Source organism: Cibotium barometz, chromosome 46 (assembly GCF_041138505.1).
Source record: "Cibotium barometz isolate CiBa-2024 chromosome 46, ASM4113850v1, whole genome shotgun sequence".
NCBI lineage: Eukaryota > Viridiplantae > Streptophyta > Polypodiopsida > Cyatheales > Cibotiaceae > Cibotium > Cibotium barometz.
In genome coordinates, this window is record NC_141091.1 from 735,172 (window position 1) to 754,697 (window position 19,526).

Genomic DNA, 19,526 nt, shown 5'->3' on the forward strand with positions numbered 1-19,526 from the left:
CACTTGAGATGATAAAATGCCCCTTTATTGCTTTGGCTTCTCAGCAAGAGATCATATGTTCAGTTAACACTTGAGATGATAAAATGCCCCCTTATTGCTTTGACATCTCAGCAAGAGATATGTTCAAACAGGTACAATTATTATTGCTCAGAGCAAGATATCCAAGCTCTCCAAATTTTTCTTGACCCATCATCCACAAAATAAAGCCACAATGCAACACCACCTGCATAGAGAAATATAAAATAAGAGCCACCACTTTTGTAACGTGAGTGACAAGACCCTCCACAAATATTGTAGATGAGAACTTTACAATTGATGAAAAAAGGACTAGATATTAATAGTGTAGTATCAAAAAAGTGAAGTAAAGTGTTATTGTCCTGTAACCTTAGTCCCCACACAAATTCATTCCTGTGAAAACATCGTGTCTGACACTTTACACTATTGCTTTTGCAACAAAAGCTTCATTTGAAAACACGTCCTCTTACTCAAAGATGATAACTCCCCCTAGAATGATGGAAGTGTGTATCTTGTGTGAAGATTCATGTTGCCGACACGCATGCTGCGTGTTACATCGTGTTACATCATCAAACATCATCAAATGCTCTCCAACCAAAATGTCTCACATTTCTCACGTGTTATTGAGTGCTCTTCGACCAAAAGGTCTTGCATTTCTCTATTACCAAGAGGCAGCTATGATGCTAAAAGCCCTGTCAATTCTTCAAGCCCAAAATGGTTGATTGCTTTCATAAGATATTGATGAATATTTCCAAAAACAAGTTGAAGAGACATCTCAGAGGCATACTAACGAATGACATCCCCAAACATCAACTACACAAAATGAAACTGAACTAATCTAAGAAACAGAACAATCACGCACTCCAGGAAACGATTCTCACCTAAGCATATAAGAGCACACGGCCTTCCAACCTACCCCTCAGCAGTGAACAAAGGCATAAGCACCAAAAAAACCACCCCTTGTGAACTTAATACTTTGGTTTGACGCTTTCATTCCCTAACTCTCAAAAAGTTCATCACAGTGCTATTTCGCTCTACATCAACATGTAGATCCTCTGCACAATGCTGTGCCACATGCACTAGCTCATGACAAGTTATTAAGGAGGTTTAAAAAATGAAGACCTGACGCCAATGTACGTGATCCCCATAATATTGGAAGTTGCATGTTATTTGAGGGGAAAAAAAGTTAAAAGCTGGCCATATTTCGTCATCATCTATTTGAAGTTCCTGACAGTATCAATGGTGATCTTCCAAAGCCTTGTCACCAACATCAGATGCGTAATCAGACCTGCAGTGTCATCACAAGTGAAAGTCAATGTGTCAAGCCTCAACTAGATGAGAAGGCTAGCCAATATAACATAAATATGTTCACTAACACCCAAGCATGTGTAGTTACTATTGACTTCAAATCTATACGCAACCAAGCTACAAAGTAAACATGTTATTGATAGGGTGTCATACATGACTTTCCTTGACAGTTGATAGATTCCAGTAACCGCCATAGCAACATTCACACTAAACAGGTTCCAATTTTTCTGTGATGGACCACCACACTCCAAACAAGTCAGTGTTTGTGTCAAGAGAAAACCTGCATCACTAAAACATGCTGGCAGAGACACGGAATAATCATAAACTATGTGCACCATCATGTAATGCAAGAAAAGTAACTATAAACATTTTAACTAAGCTCTCTCTCTCTCTCTCTCTCTCTCTCTCTCATGTTGAGATGAAGGAGCACTATCTTTTCAGATGCCCAATGTATGAGATACGAGAAAGGTTTCCATGCTTCTTCAGGAAGAGATTTTGCCCATTGTCTCAGGTCATTGATTTCACTGACCAGCAATGCCTGGGATGTAGCTGTGCCGAACAGTTATGCAGAGAGGTACAGATGTAGACCCTAGATACCTAACATCCCCCCATCACGAGTTTCTTTCATCCAAGGATGGAGGCCCCCGCTGCCGACAACCACAAGAGAGCTCTTACCCAGATGCCCGTACTCAATGAACCAGGAAGCGCACACCCATGTGCCAACCCACCTCCCCAGGCGTCTCCCTAGACAGAGCGATCCAGGTGCAGCGAGCTAGATGGCCAAGACCCACTGGCGACAAATGCTCCACTCAACAGCTTCATGTCCAAGAGATCCTCCAGAGACACAAGAATGCCCCTCCAAAGGCAGTGGATGTGGAGAGCCTCTATACAGATGCGGAGGACACACTTTGATCCCATCACATTGTATCATTGTACCAGTAGCACTTGCATGGCTGTTTTTTCTTTCAGCTCTAGTTGGGTTTTTTTAATGATTTTCCATGATTCAGTCGCTTCATGAACATATCAGAACACTTTTGGTCTCATAGACCCTTCGGTCTTTTCCAGACGTTAATAGAACTCACACGTCACATGCCATGCGGATAGTGATTGGTTCTCATGGAAGGACTGGATGTGCATAGAATGCACTACAGGAGAGGTGAAGGATGAGAAGCACTACATATTCAAATGCCCGGCCTACTATGAGATCCAAGGGAGATTCCATTGTCACTTCCGAGACAGTTTTGGTCCACTCTCACGGGTGAGATGCAATATAAGGATCAAAGATCCCTAGGCATGTTCCCCATAGAAAGAGGCAGTACTGAGGCAGCACTATGAGAGACAGAATCGGGAGGACTCATCTCAGACCATCATTACAGATTTATTTGGCATATGCCCCCATACCTCAAAGGGCTTGATCTATACTGCAGGCAATGCATCCCCGGCTGTCAGGGTTTTATCATGACAGAATCCTCTCCCCTAAACACAACATAAGCACATGGTTAATCCAAATTAATGACGACATGCTCACGCTCAGGCTCACCACTCAACCGTAGATCCAAAAACGTCACATCATCCTTCTTGCATAGGGTGTTGGTCAAATTAATAACAACATGCTCAGGCTCACCACCCAACAGTAGATCCAAAAACGTCAGATCACCCGAGGTATTGAGTATTTCGGAGTCCAATAGTGTGTCCATTGGTGTGACACCCCCTTAGGGTGTGAACATCCCTTATTAAGATTTAGGTCAAAAGATGAGGCTTGAATAAAAGTAATGTACATGGTGGAAGTATTATCATAATTTATTCATCATTGTGTTGCGCAATCTCTCTCTCCATTGTGCTCTCTCTCTCTCTCTCTCTCTCTCTCTCTCTCGTGGCTTGATCTTCCATCTCATCTCTCTTCTTGCACTCTACTCCTACACACCTATGATGGGTATCTTTCATCCTCCATAGCTACATGTGTGATCCTGGATGCCAATGTGGTATCAAAGCTAGGCTGAACCACATCTGCGTTTTCTGCTGACCTGCAGCCATCGTGCTCATCTACCTTTTTGCATTTTTTAGGGTTTCTGCCTTTTCTCTGCTGCCCCACCATCAAACCTGCATTTTCTTCCATTAAGCCTCGCTGTTTTTTTTCTGAACTGAGCTGCCATCATCTCATCATTCTCTTGCAAACAACCACTGGCTCGAAGGGAGCCCTCAGCCCTAAACACAAGCATAGGATGTCAACAAGAGTCCCAAATCAGCGTTGATCTAACAGCCTAGGGAAGCAAACTGCACATCATAGAAACTGTCCAGCAGAGTCTACTTCAAGGGGCCAACATTCAGCCCATGACTCCCACCATCTGCAAGTCTATTGGTTAATATAAACAGGGTTTTACAGCCCTCAAGAGATTTGGGAATTTCACAGATTGAATGACAAACTAGCATTCTGCAACTTGAGAAATTTGGGGCTTTCTCCAATATGGAGAAATTTCATCAAATTGGAGTTCCGATGCCCGCAAGGATTTGGGGTTTTTCAACATTAAGCCTCTAACATCAAATCGGAGCTTTTGCATCGACAAAAAATTGGGGTTTTCCCTCTGTTGCTCCCAATTTGCGCATACACAAGTTCTCTGCCTCGGCCCTTGAGCATAAAAAGATGGCCCAAGTGTCCATCGCTTGGCAACAGCGTCAAAAGAAGATCTTCATCGACATTGTGCCAGCGTGGGGAGTTTTTTTCTAAAACTCCCAAAAGTTCTTCTAATTCCTATTATGTTATTAGTTATGGGTTCTCTGCCCGGGATGTGCCCCTGAAATATGAATATTTTGGGTTTCTTTTTTGTGATGCTCCATCATTCCCTCTTTACCCTTCTTAGAGCAAGGGCGGTTGCTTTGGTATGCTGATGTAGGCTGTCCTTGTCATTTGAGGCAAGAGCTGACCTCTGATTAAGGTCTAGATCAAAAGAAGAGGCTCGATGCCTATGAAAGCAATGTACAAGGTGGAAGTATTATCATAATTCATTCATCACTGTGTTGTCTAATCTCTCTCCATTGTGCTCTCTCTCTCTCTCTCTCTCTCTCTCTCTCTCTCTCTTTGCATCATTGTCATAGCTTTGTTTTGTTTCTATTTTATTTTCTGTTCCATGATGAGATATGCCATGGACATTATTGTAACACTTTGGTCTCATAGGCCCATTGGATCTTTAGTAGATGCTTAATATACCTTTCTTTCTTTCTTTTTTTCTTCTTGCACTCTACTTCTACACACCTATCATGGCTTGCAGTTCCATCTCAACTCTCTTCTTGCACTCTCCTCCTACACACCTATCATGGATATCTTTCATCCTCCATAGCTGCATATGTGTGATCCTGGATGCCAATATAGGGGTCAAGGCTCCCGTCCATACAGACCCAACCGAGAGACCCTCATGTCCCATACCACCATGACTCGTGAGCCGTCCCCAAGGACCAATGGTGGACTGCCCGAATCACTATGGACTAGCAAGAGTGGGTTAGCACTCTCATGGCCCACGTACTGACAATCATAGCACAAGGCTACAATAATTCAATGACCCACTCCACTCATAACCCTTACTTATAAAGCTTTAAAGCTATACTTATGGGATCATTCAGTTATATATATACCTTCATAAGGTCAAAAAAATTTGAACTTACGAATTGAGAGATTTGAGAAAGAAATAATAGTGAAGAAGGACAAAGATAAAAACAAAGCATTTGAAAGATAAAAAATAAATAAACTAACAAACCTAGCTACTACGGAGAGGAAATCAAAAGATAATATCAAACGAAGACTTTTAATTAAGACATTAACCAAAAAAAAACCCAAAAAAAAAGACAACAAAAAAACAAAAAACATAAAAATAAAACAAAACACACACAACACACACACACACAAAAGCATACACACACTTCTTCTTAATAAGAACTTAAACCTTTTGAGCTGAGATACTAAACAACAACATAAAATAGCAAAACAGAGAACTGTAAACTCTAGACCTAAAGCACTTAAGAGCCAAAACCAAACATTAAGCTAAACTTTAAAAAAGACTTGGACTCAGAAGTGCAACCATTAACTTCAATGTCTGTCCGAACATGGAGTGTAGGTTCATCAACTCTATCATGCATAGCGTGGACAATAAGCTATGACATTCCTACTCACGTCATCAGTGCCCAAGAGTAGGTGCAAGTTTGTATAAGGTTAGTCCAAAAGAACATGCTTTATAAAACCAACGAACTAAGTTTCTATCACTCTCCGGAGGTGATGGGCATACTCAGCCATGATAGAGACTAGCACTCAAAGTCTGCTCTTAGGTATAACAACAAAGAAACACAAAGCATAGGAAAGAACCAAACTAAGTCTATATTAAGCTAGAGCGAGAAAGAAGACAACAAACCCTACTCTAAGCTAGAACAAGCCACTTTTACAAAAAAGAGCATTGAATTATGAATTAAGTGGGCTTTTCAGCTCCCCAAGTGAACTTGCCACTTATGTAGCCAAGTGTCCACGGTCTCCTTGGTGCGCTGCTTTGCTCGCCCCTGAACGGTTCCGGAGTAATATTGGGGCCTAAAGCAGAGGCCAAGGTATCCATACCCGATAGAGTAGAGAGGGTGCCCCTGAACGGTTCCGGAGTAATATTGGGGCCTAAAGCAGACGCCAAGGTATCCATACCCGATGGTCAATAGAGCGATGGAGTTCTGCAAAGCTTGCATCTGGGCTGCGATTTGTGCCTGACGTTCCGATGAAGAAGCTTCGAGAGCTACTTTGAACTCTTGGAAATCTAATTTTGACACAAAATCGTCAAAAAGATCGGCATCGGTACCTTCCGTAGCTGGCAAGCCTTCGCGTTCCACAAGGGGCTCCAACTCTGATTCTTGGGTCGACATCGTGAAGAGGGCAAGTGGAGAGAAAATTCGATCTTTGCACAATGAAAGTGCAAGGGAACTTGAGAGCTTGAGAGCTTGAAAGCTCGAGAGATGTGTGGCAAGAAGCCCACTTAAGGGGTTTATATAGCCTGCCCCAAAAGCTTCTTGAGCTTTTGCTTTTGTGTGTTTTTTTTTTTAGTGTGTGTGTGTATATATATATATATATTCTAAACTCTTTTTAAAAAAAACACTTTTGAACCTTGGAGGAGGGGACTTTTAAACTTTAAAAAAAATTAAACTGAAAAAAAAAAAAACGAAAGCAGGCCCAATCGGCGAGTGCTTTCCGTGTTTTTTTTTCCTCCTGGATTAACCTGCCGGTGTGCTGCTGTCTGCTGACGTCAACCTACGCTGCCGTCGTCGACTGCTGCCGGTGGACGCCTTCCTGCCGGCGCCTGAGTGCGCATAGGCAGCCTGCAGTGGCCTGCACCACCTTCTTAAAGGTCTGGCCACAAGGCCACATGGCCTGGGCGCGCCTGCCTGGCCTGGCCTGGCCTGGGCGCCTGCCCGCCTAGCCTAGGCGCCTACGTGGGCTTGGTTGCCTGGCCGCCTGGCTACGCAAGCCCATGCACCCGCCTGCAGGGTCGCCTACAGAGGCCTGGCCGGCTGCCAGCCTCCGATAGCCAAACGCTACACCCCGCCAACGCCTCCTCTCACAAACGTGCTCTCTCTCTCATTCACGAAAAGCAAACTTGCTTTTTCCTGTTTTCTCTCTCTACGTTCATGCACAGAAAAAACAACAAGCTTTTTTAACACATACCTTTCTTCGACCTCATCTTCTCTACCTACCGACTTGTTCGTTCACGAGGTATGCTCTGATACCACTGTCAAATCCCCACGGATCTCCTCGTGATCGTTCTTGGTACGAGACTCAAATCCTGCAAACAAACAAACAAACAAACAAGGGGGTGCAAGCCTGACTCACCTCCCAAACATGACAGCCGTGGGCAAGCCCACAGTCTTGGCTGTCCCCACCGAGCCACGAGCTGAGCTAACTAGGGTACGTACCGACCAATCTCCTCCTCGCGACATCCCATACCGCCACGAAGCTACCCTCGCGGGCCTCGAAATTGCTGCCGGCCTCGGCTGCGTAAAGCAGGTGCACGTCTGCACTAGATCCAGGCTCCAAGACCATAGAGCTCTCACAAACTCGCGAGACTCTCTATATCCCAATAACTAACCTTGGCCACCCTTTTATAGGCTCTTGGCAGGTCATCGGGCGTCCACACTTGGGCGCCCGCCCGTCCATACTTGGGTGCCCGCCCGTTAGTCTATCCCTAACTCAGCTCGTCAATCAGCCTGCCTAGCTCCAAGCTTCCCCAAGCCTCGAAACTAGTCTTGCGTGCGTGTAGCACACGGTAGATACACACTGTGCACTTGACACACATCCTGTCCATAGTATCTGCTAACCAATAGTTCTGGAACTCATCCGAACCATGAAGGAAACTTGGTTGATCCTAGAACTCATCCAGACCATCAAGTGAACTTGCCTGTCTTTATACTTGGAACTCCAACACACGGGTCCCATGCTCCTGATTTTATATAAGAGAGCTTTTGAAAGCTCCCTCACCCGCCCACAAGCCGTTTCTGGAAGACGGCACGCGGGGGATGCCCTTAGAATCAGAGCAGGACACCAGTCATGTTCTCTCCAGACTGTAACGCCTTGGGAGAGCTCGGGTTATCACTAGACGAGTCTGTGTCAGTGTCATGTGACTTGTCTTTGCCCTTCCTTGAAGACTTGCCCTTGTCCCTGGCTTTGCCTTTGTCCTTTGACTGACAATCCTTTGGCAGGTGGCCTTTCTTCCCACACTTGTAACACCGACTCCGAACTTTCTTCTGCACTGTCGAGAGTGCCTCGTCAGGTCCGACAGACCATGAAACTTTCAATTTCCCCTGAGAAACTAGGATGGATTCCTCTTCCAAGAGGAGAGTACACAGATCATCAAACTCGAGGGAACGTGTTGTGATCTAAACCCGCAAAGCTCGGGAAACCATGTCATAATCTGCAACAAGCCTGATGAGGAGGAGAGCAGCTAACTGAGAGGAGGTCAGGGCACTACCCATTGCCACTAATTGGTCATGAATTACCTTAACCTTCATCACAAATGACTGCATGAAAGTCCTTGCTGAAAACTCCAGAGAAAAGAGCTGACCCAATAGGTTGACAGACCGCATTGTAGAGTCTCGTGCATATAGGTCTGTCAGCTCTCTCCAGACACAAGCAACACAATCCAATGTTTGCACGGCGGGGGAGACCTCTGGTGAGATGGCTCGTACAAGTGCAGAGTGAGCTTTTGAGTATTGATTCTCCCAAGCTGAAAGTTCGATGAGAAAGGCATCCTCCTGGTCCTGAGTCCACTTCCTAGAGCTGGTAGGGCGTTCGAGCTTTCGTTCGTGGCCCTGAACAATCTCCCAGGGACCCTTGTGTGTGAACCAGACCTTCATCTATAGCTTCCAGTGATCATAGTTTGTACCACTGAGCTTGTCCTCCTTGTTCGTGCAGGGGGGACCCATGTCTGCCTCAAAGAAGCTATGTCTCAGATAACCTCTGTAGCTAAGCAATCCACGTGCTCTCTCAAGCACCTTTCCACAGGATCCAACTAGGGACTAATAGCCCCCTCTGAAGATGAAGGCTGGACAGCAGCAAAAGAAACGCATACACACACCACCGGGAACTCCTACTGGAAGAGGGAGGGGATCTTGGAGGGAGAGGAGCTGATGTGCCACCTGTCTGATGCACGTACTGAATCTACAGCTAGAACTCCTCCACTTGCCTTTGTAGAAGAAAATGCAGCCTGGGGGCTGGCCGACATCAGTTGGAGAGCTTGTAGACCAAAAAACGCAGCTAAGAAAGAGAAACGCAGCCACTGTTTTGAAGGATCTACAGCCTGGAGAATCTAGGGAAGCAGAAAACGTAGAGGAACAGATTGTGCAACAGCCAGAGCCTAGGCGAATGATACCATGAAAGAATGTGCACAAGCAGAAGCAATGAACATAAGAGAGAGAAAGATTGCAAGCAAGAACTGAGCTTTATTAGCTTGAGGTTACAGAGTACAAGAGCCAGCAAATAGGGCAAGGAATGATATGATAGAATGAATAAAGGGAGCACCTCTTATATACTTGTGCATGAAGCAGTCGGCTGTAGGAAAACAGGCCGATAGCTCCACGACAGCATAAATAGAAGGATGCAATATTTTAACACCCTCCTCAGACACTTACCTCCTCTGAAATGAAGTCGAGGAATCTATGCATCAAACTAGCAACTGTCTCCAAAGTTGAGTCCTCCTCCATCCTACCTTCCACTTAATCTTATATTCAAGAATCAACTTATTTCTAAGCTTCCTCTCCCTAAAATCAACAATAAACTCCGGCTCATGTGGAACAAAGGACAAGCCCTCAACATCAACAAGTTACTAAGGTGACACAATGTTATCCTCACCACCCTTCTCTTTTGAGTCCACTCACATGAAAAACGGGTAAAACTTGCACTTAGGGAGGCAACTCAAGTTTATAAGCAACCTCACTGACCCTTTTCAAGATTCTCTAAGGTCCCCAGCACCTAGGGGATAGTTTCACATACTTCCATGTCTTCAAAGTCTCAGAACTCTTGGGTACCTTCAAATATACCAACATTCCCTGAGAAAACTCTATTGGAGCATACCTTCAATAGTCATGCCTGTGGAGCATTGGGGTAAAGGCACAAAAGGTCTAAGGTTATTTCCTAGCTTTATCTACTTGTAACTATGTGAAGACTTCTCCCAAGATTAGGCCCACTTCAACAAAAGTAGAAGCGACCTAGCAAAGATTTTCCAAAGAAAACATATGATTTCTGTGGAAAGCCTAACCATGTTGAAAAAGACTGTTTTTTCAGGAAAAAGGCCCGATCTAGTAGAGGGACAAAACTCAAATGAAGAAGACGGTCTCTTGCAAGGCCAACTTTGCTGAAGCTCACTGGGCATTCTTGTTGCATGTGCGGAAGCCTTGCTGTACTTATCCACAGCCCTAAGCCCAATTAAGAACATTGATGCTAATTAACATGGTTAAGATAGAGGAGAGAGAAGAAGAGAGAGACTGGGTGTCAAGGTTTTCTGTATTAATATGGTACAAAAAGATTACATGAATGCTTGTACATGGCTTAGGGCTTTGGTCAGGTCCAAGGGGTTGACCTTGCCCCTTCTACATAGCTTATGCTGATGACTGTGATGGATGAATGATGAACTACTTGATGATTAACTGCAGAATTATGATTTATGCTTATATATGCTCTTGGAGTGCTAGTCAGCCAGCTGTACTGCTGTCGGCCAGCATTGGACAAGAAATAAATGCCTTTTTCTTCATTAAATGCTACGCTAACTGGGTGCTTGTAGCAGTGCAGTCAGCTGCCTTTGGAGCATCCCACCAGCCAGTCAGCTAGGCCCCAGGTGGTCGGGCAACAGTCTGGACAAGTTAAGACAGAGGAGAGAGAAGAAGAGAGAGATTGGGGGTGTCAGGGTTTTCTATATTAATATGGTACAAAAAGATTACATGAATGCTTGTACATGGTTTAGGGCTTTGGTCAGCCCCAAGGGGTTGACCCTGCCCCTTCTACATAGCTTATGCTGATGACTATGATGGATGAATGATGAACTACTTGATGATTAACTGTTGAATTATGATTTATGCTTATATATGCTCCTGGAGTGCTAGTCGGCCAGCTATACTACTGTCGGCTAGCATTGGACAAGAAATAAACGCCTTTTTCTTCATTAAATGCTACATTGACTGGGTGCCTTGTCCAGACTGCTGCCCAACCACCTGAGACCTAGCCAACTGGCTGGTGGGATGCTCCAAAGGCAGCCGACTGCACTACTGGCTGCCGACTGGGCATCCATACCCTCCATGATGATGTTTATGATGAAGATAATGATGTTGATGATGATGCTGATGCTACTGCTAACTGCTGCACTAATCAAGGATTAAAGAGTCAAGACAGTTCATGTCGAAGATTAGTGCAGCATTAAATGCTACATTGACTGGGTGCCTTGTCCAGACTGCTGCCCAACCACCTGAGACCTAGCCGACTGGCTGGTGGGATGCTCCAAAGGCAGCCGACTGCACTACTGGTTGCCGACTGGGCAGCCATACCCTCCATGATGATGTTTATGAGATGAAGATAATGATGTTGATGAAGATGTTGATGATGATGCTGATGCTACTGCTAACTGCTGCACTAATCAAGGATTAAGAGTCAAGACAGTTCATGTCGAAGATTAGCCATGGCACGAGCGTGCACGTGACATTCCCTTCTGCTAAACTTGATGACAGGGTGGACACTCTATCATCCTTCCTTCCTGGACTTCTACTGACTTTGAACTGCTACTGACTTTGACCTTACTGACTGATATTTTTGTCTCAACACCTTCAGTCATGATCTCCACTTCCAAGTCTTGATGAAGATATTCACTGTTGTCCCCATGCTTGATTTCCCTTAACCTTGACACAACGGTGGGTCACCTGAACTAATCATGCCTGTTGCTAGGCCTTTAGAAATGATCTGAGAGCTTAATGAGGTACTGGGTATGCGTACCTACCCTCAAGGAATACTTCCTCTGGCTTCGCCTGTTTGCAGACCACTCCATCTGCTACCCTACTCCATCCTTTCTGCTAGAACTCTACACCTTCCTTGGAACTATGCTTAGTGGGCTGAGCCTGAATGCTCTGATACCAATGTTGCATGCACGGAAGCCTTGCTGTACTAATCCACAACCCTAAGCCTAATTAAGAACATTGATGCTAATTAACAAGGTTAAGACAGAGGAGAGAGAAGAAGAGAGAGATTGGGTGTCAGGGTTTTCTGTATTAATATGGTACAAAAAGATTACATGAATGCTTGTACAAGGTTTAGGGCCTTGGTCAGCCCCAAAGGGTTGACCCTGCCCCTTCTACATAGCTTATGCTGATGACTATGATGGATGAATTATGAACTACTTGGTGATTAACTGCTGAATTATGATTTATGCTTTATATATGTTCCTCGAGTGCTGGTCGGCCAGCTGTACTGCTGTCGGCCAGCATTGGACAAGAAATAAATGCCTTTTTCTTCATTAAATGCTATGCTGATTGGGTGCCTTGTCTAGACTGCTGCCCGACCACCTGGGGCCTAGCCGACGGGCTGGTGGGATGCTCCAAAGGCAGCTGACTGCACTACTGGCTACCGACTGGGCATTACCCTCCATGATGATGTTTATGATGAAGATAATGATGATGCCAATGATGATGCTGATGAAGATGTTGATGATGATGCTGATGCTACTGCTAACTCGTAACTGCTGCACTAATTAGGGAGTAAGACAGTTCATGCCGAAGATTAGCCATGGCAGGGGCATGCACGTGACAATTCTAGACCATCTTGAGCAGCCATGCCCTTCCTCCCATATTCTTGTTAGAATTTTGTGCATCTCTTTGTGTTGTGGGAACTGACCCTTTTATTGGACACCTGTATTTTTTCATGTTTATTGTAGTCGTGGGCTGATTTAAGCCTGTCAGGCAGCTTCGTGATAGTAGTCGGCCAGCTTTTGGCCTCCTTTATAAAGGCCTCCTCTCAACACTTAATTATCACATATCCTCAAGCACATTGTAATGCTCATTTTCTGGCTATCACCATTGTAAGCCTCTTGCTAATCAATAAAGTGATCTTGTCTACAATCTCTCTCTCTCTCTCTCTCTCTCTTCACCTATGCTTCCGCCTGTGCATACTCCAACATGGTATCAATTGCTAGGTTCAAGGGGCTGCCATCATCTGCATTTTCATCCCCTCCTCCCTCCTACGTTTCTAGAAGCAAGTAGGTGGCTGGCTGTGTTCTCTTCTGCAGCTGCATTTTCTTCCTCGATTGCCTCTTCACATTAGCATTTTTCTCCTATGGTGGTCTTGCCTCGTGCAACCCCTGCAAGGTGACAAGGTGCAAGTCCAAGGTGGCTGCATTTTGCTTTTCTAAACATTTTTCTGCAGTGGCTGGTGGTGTGGTGGCTGTTTTTACAGTCAAGACAGTGGTTGGAGGTGTTTTCTTCACGTGTGGTGCAGCCCAACAAGCGGCCTCGACAGTTCTGCTTCTTCCCGGGCTTCGCTCCCCTCCAGTTGAGTGTTTCTGGTGAGTTTTGGTGGACTGTTTTGCTGCTGTCCAGACCCTTTCTCTTTCAGATTTGAGAGGGGGCTGATTGATCGTTGTGCCTTATTCCATTGGAAAGTGCTCGCGTGAAGTCTTGGAGTGCTGAGATATGCGGGTTTTTTTTTGCCTGAGGGTATAGTTTATTCATAAGGGTCTTTGGGAGATTGTTCAAGGCAGTGAGAAGAAGCCCGAGCGTCCTCAATACTCGAGGCGTTGGACCCAGCTTTAGTAGGATGAATTCCTTGCAGAATTACAAGACTAGGAGGATCATCATTTGAAGGCGCACTCGGTGCTTGTGCGGACCATTACGAAGGAGGTCTCACCGGCCGTGTAAACTCTTGCCAATGCACATCAAGTTTGGTCCAAGTTGGAGGATCTCTATGCTCGAGATTCCTCAATGAGGGCAGTTCCTCTACAAGGGCAACTCTACAGTTTGGTATTTCTTGCTCGTAGTTCGAAGCAGTCGTTTTTAATGAAGGCCAAGGTTATCCATGACCAATTACTGACAATTTTTCTCTGCTCACAAAGCTTTCTCCGGAGAACGATGTGGTTTCTCCGGCTTTGCAGTGCCAGGTCACAGAAAACAAGTTGGATTTTGATGGTTGTAGCTCCCTTCTCTTGGAAGAAGAGTCCGTCCTCATTTCACAAGGCAAGATCAAGGTATCTCTTAATGATCAGGATCAGGCACTTGCTATAGTACAGACGAAAGGTCGGAGTCGTTGCTACTCGTGTGGGAAGAAAGGACATTAGTCTCTAAGGACTGCTTGTCCAAGAAGGAGAGCAAGGGCAAGGGCAAGGGCAAGGGCAAGTCTTCATCCTAGAAGAAGGGTAGAGACAAGTTACAAGACAGTGCTTCTAGTGACTCATCTAGGGCTCCCAGGGTGCTTCCAGCTCGGGAGAACCAGGATGGTGTTCTTCTCTAGTTATACAAATAGTTTCCCTCCATGTGCTTCCAGCCAGAGAAGGCTTGTGGGCGGGAGAGGGGGTTGTTAGCAGCTCCATTTTGGTGCGTGGAAACCATGAGTCCGAGTTACAAGCATGGAAAATTTGGAAGGACAAGGTCAGCTTTGGGAGCTATGAACTAGATGTGTTCCAGGTTCATTGCTTGGTGTAGCAGAGACTATGGAGAGGATGTGTCCTGAGTGTGAGGGCAAAAGGACGAAAGGACAAATGTATGAGAGATCAGAGCAAATCAACACAGCATGAAATGAGTGAGTGTATATATGATGAAATCCAGTACAAGAGCTCAGTGTGAAACTCTGAAGGAGCAGAGAGGGCTGCTGTCCCGTGATAATGCTGAGGGTGGAGACGGCCACAATCCAAGGCAGATGATGGTAGGCTGTTGTTCCAAAGAAATGAGCAGAGAGGGCTGCCGTCCTGATGTCGAGGTAAAGGAGAAAAGAGGGCTGATGTTCCCAGTGATGATAGATGCGGGCAGAGAGGGCCGCGATCCCGAGGTAGTAGATGCTGAAGTAAAACTGTTGGAAAGCTCTATTGTAGCAAAGAGGGCTGCTGTCCCATGTGCTGTAGATAAAAACGCTGATATACTGCAGTCGAAAGCTACTGCAGAACAGCGCCAGAGAAACGCTGATAGACTGCAGAACAATAGCTGTAGGTAAAAACGCAACCTGAAGAGGATTAAAACCGGCAGCACTAGTAGGAGAGGATGCGCAGCCTGTAGATGCAAAAACACCAGCAGCAGCAGAAGGTAACGATGCTGCCTGTAGATGAAGAAGCACCGGCTGCAGCAAGACTCAGAGTTATGTTATTCGGTTGCTTTTGTGAGTTATGTAGAGTTTCTTATATATATGCAGTAGGACTTATGGTCGGTCAGGGTGAGCTGTCGGCCAGCAGCAAAGACAAGAAAAATGCCAAAAAAATACTCTTTTGGGCTGGAAAAATAACAGGTTTGGGCATGTTTTCACACACCCCCTCTCAGGCCAAAAGGGGACCATGAGAGAAAATGAAAAAGGGGTTGAAGAGGAACATGAAGAGGTGGTATTGGACACAAGGGCCCCCTCTTGGGTAGAGGAGGAAGATTTCTTGGGATGAAACTGGGCATGCAACCGAGTGAAGCGCAGGAGTTGGTACTCACCCTCAAATAGGTTAGGTTCTAGACTAATGGTCTGTGTGACAAAAAGTAAAGAAACTAGAAGGCTGACGGTCAGGTCATCACTCTCTTTTACAGAGAAAATTTGGATTTGATGCTCGAGATCAATGCGACTCGTGCGATCACGTACTACATATCTCTTTGCAAGGTGTGCCCATCTATCAAAGACATAAGGAAACTGCTGGAGTTGTGAATGAAACTCCGGCAGAAGGCATTGCATAAGCTCCACTATGGCAGTGGCATTCCTAGCCTCCCAATAGCGGATAATTTCAAGAGGTGCTAGTGAGGGGTGGGGTTTTGGTTCAAGTCCCTTCACCAGGTTCCAGGAACCTTGAGAAGTGAAAACTTGTTCCATAAGATTAGCCCAGGTGATGTAATTAGACCATTGAAATGAGTCTTTTCTATGAAAGCATTTCTGGACATAGAGACGTGAAAGGATGGAGGTGGGGGGGGGGGGGTCCAGGATAGCTGGTACCCATATCCGGAGTGTAAAGATTGAGGAGGAACTCCAAAAAATCCACTAATACTAGGCACAAGTGTAGGACCTGGCGAGGGTACTCCATAAGATGGAATATAAGGTTGGGCACTCGGCATAGGTGGAATACCTTGCTGAGGCACAAGTCCTTGAGTGGGCACACAAGCAGGAAAAGGAGTAGTGCCAAAGAGGGATTGGTAAACAACCTGATACCCCGGAATGCTGGGTGGCACCACAGTGCCAGGAGGCATAGTGTTGATAGATACCTGTGTTGGGTAAAACCCATATGCAAGACCCAATGGGGGTGCAGCCGGTAATGGTTGCACGCCAACACTGGCAGGAAGAGACATGGGTTCGGTGGAAGGGTTTTATGCTTGAGGTTGTGCAGTATTCCAAAACACATTAGGAGCAGGAACAGAAGGTGAACCAAAAGAGAAAACAATGTTATCTCCTTGAACACCAAAAATCTGGGAGTGAATTATGCTCTTGGACCCTTCTCTATTTGGGTTCACATAATTCTAGGGATCAAGGGTAGTTGAGGGTACCATATGTTAAACTTGTGCTACAGAAGAAGACACCTAGGAAGAATTAGGAACATAAAGTACTCAAAGGCACATATAAACCTAACGCAGTCAGGTTCACCAGCAGGGTTGATGACAATGGATCTCTGAAGGACCGAAGAGGTACCTGTCCTTCCTAAGAAAAAGTCCCATACCAAAGTCCAGGCTGTCGGCTAGACTGAGCAGCAGGGCTCTCCGGATGAGGCTGGATACCTGGGTCCAATACTTGCACACTGGATGTGGGCATGTATCCTCCTCTGGAAAGTCTGATAAGCTTGGAGAAGAAAGACGAGATGCCAAGGGTAAAGAGGGTGAATAGGTGTAAAAGGGATGGTCGTCCCCCAATGAAAGACCTCGAACGGGGCTCTCCAGTGAATAAGAAGTCCCATCCTCGTGTGATCTATATCTGAATAAGGAGAATCAACATCTGGTAAGAAAGGCTGGTCCTCTAGAATCGTGGGTAGACAATCCATGTTGTGTGCTCTCAAGGTCTTCAATCCCTTTGCTCACGATAGCTCTGATACCATGTGAGGGCAGAAGGATGAAAGGACCAAATGTATGAGAGATCAGAGCAAATCAACACAGCATGAAATGAGTGAGTGTATATATGATGAAATCCAGTACACGAGCTCAATGTGAGACTCTAAAGGAGCACAGAGGGCTGCTGTCCCATGATAATGCTGAGGGTGGAGAAGGCCACAATCCAAGGCAGATGGTAGACTGCTGTTCTGAAAAAATGAGCAAAGAGGGCTGCTGTCCCGATGTCGAGGTAAAGGAGCAGAGAGGGCTGCTGTCCCGGTGATGATAGATGAGGGCAGAGAGAGCCGCGATCCTGAGGTAGTAGATGCTGAAGTAAAACTGCTGGAAAGCTCTACTGTAGCAGAGAGGGCTTCTGTCCCATGTGCTGTAGATAAAAACGTTGATATACTGTAGGCGAAAGCTACTACAAAACGACGCCAGAGAAACGCTGATATACTGTAGACGAGGGCTACTACAGAACAGTAGCTGTAGGTAAAAAACGCAACCTCAAGAGGATGAAAACCGGCGGCAGCAGTAGGAGAGGATGCACAGCCTGTAGATGCGAAAACACCACCAGCAGCAGAAGGTAATGATGCTACCTGTAGATGAAGAAGCACCGGCTGCAGCAAGACTCGGAGTTATGTTATATACCTAGATGAATCCAGGAACATGCCCAAATTCACCTTTTAGGAATGTGCATGTTTTACTCATGGTAGTCAACCCACAAGCCTATAAGCAGCAGCATAAGGTAATGATGCCACCTGTAGATGAAGAAGCACCGACTGCAGCAAGACTATATAACTATCAACTCCATTATGCATAGTATGGACTAGATACTACGACATCCCCACTAACGTCATCAATGCCCAATAGTGGGTGTAGAACTCTATATCAAGATATGCTCTCACACACGCACTCCACACACACACACACACACACATAAGAGCATATATTCACACAAAGGCCTTGGTACTGAGTTTCTGTCAAACCTCCGGAGATAAAGGGCAGACTCAACCATAATGAAGCCTAGCACTAAGGAAAGTAGCAAATAGAAAGAATTAGTATAGCAAATAAGTAGTTGATAGGGCAAATGCACCGCTAAAGATAGAAAGAATTAGCACAATATCTACTGGCCACAACTCGGACGAAAAATTCAGAATGTGAAATCTGGATGTCCGCTAGTACGGCTGAATTATATACCTAGATGAATCCAGGAACATGCCCCACCTTTTAGGAACATGCATGTTATACTCATGGTAGTCAACCCACAAGACTATATAACTATCAACTCCATTATGCAAGACTCGGAGTTATGATATCTGGTTGCTTTTGTGAGTTATGTTGAGTTTCTTATATATATGTAGTAGGACTGCTCGTCAATCAGGGTGAGCTGTCGGGCAACAGCAAAGACAAGAAAAATACCAAAAAATACCCTTTTGGGCTAGAAAAATAACAGGTTTGGGCATGTTTTCACACAGCGAGTTCACTGTTCGAGGTTTGTCCACTTGGGAGATCATGGTTTGTCCGACAACTCATCATTCTATATACTTGGAGTTCATTGCACACCATATTTCATATCATAATCGTATGATTGGTGAAGCAAACGTTTGCTAATGTATGGTAAAACGGCATATGAAACTGGCCAATCATTCTTGCTCTTTTTTAAAATTAAAAAATTTGACACTGACACCATGCCTAGTGCTCTTTCCGAGGTGTATCCAGTACTGCGCAATACTGGAGTGTCCATGGTTGCATCTTCATCGGCTTAATCTTCTTCAGACTTTTGCACGCTATGTGGGGAACTGGCCCTTTTATTGGACACACGTATTTTTTCATATTTATTGTAGTCGTGGGTGGATTTAAGCCTGTTAGCCAGCTTCATGGTAGCAGTCGCCAACTTCTAGCCTCCTTTATAACGGCCTCCTCTCAACACTTGTTTATCACATATCCTCAAGGACATCGTAATGCTCGTTTCCTGGCTATCACCGTTGCTAGCCTCTTGCTGATCAATAAAGTGATCTTGTCTACTCTCTCTCTCTCTCTCTCTCTCTCTCTCTCTCTCTTCCTTTGTCTATGCTTCCGCATGTGCATACTCCAACAATTCTAAGCATAAATGTTTGCATGGTAAGCTTTATTAGAATCTCACATGGTGAGACCAACATTTGTCATCGTAACTGGATAAGACCAAAAAGGTACCAGCATTGTAAGCAATAACTGGCACAACCTATTGGGTCTATGATAGCTACCTTAACATCATCATTGCCAATATTTTTTATTTTTTATTTTTTTTTTTGGGGAGGGAGGAGGAGGTATTGGAGCACACCTTCCATATTCATGCCTATGGAGCATTGGGGCAAAGGCACAAAAGGTCTAAGGTTATTTCCCAGCTTTATCAACTAGTAATTGCGGAGAAATTCCCACAAGTTCTAGAGCATCTTCTTGCATTTAATGCAACCCACTATGTTGACTTG

At 45.1% G+C, this 19,526-nt stretch overlaps 1 protein-coding gene across 2 annotated transcripts in view; it reads right to left on the reverse strand.

Annotated features, from left to right (window-relative positions):
- Window positions 1-9: 9 nt before the first annotated feature.
- Window positions 10-19,526, reverse strand: part of LOC147611791 (mitochondrial pyruvate carrier 4-like) — a 36,279-nt gene continuing 16,762 nt past the window's right edge. Inside the window, exons 4-6 of one of the 2 annotated variants that reach the window (XR_015263593.1) lie at window positions 1,477-1,550; window positions 1,138-1,303; window positions 10-223 (exon numbers count right to left, since the gene is read on the reverse strand). Coding sequence is in view for 1 of the 2 variants with exons in the window: in XM_086783622.1 (XP_086639748.1) it covers window positions 1,252-1,303; window positions 1,477-1,550 (126 nt within the window). In the remaining variant the exon portion in view is untranslated. Of the gene's footprint in view, window positions 224-975; window positions 1,304-1,476; window positions 1,551-19,526 lie in introns of those variants that run through there. The other variant, XM_086783622.1, reaches the window with a different exon arrangement.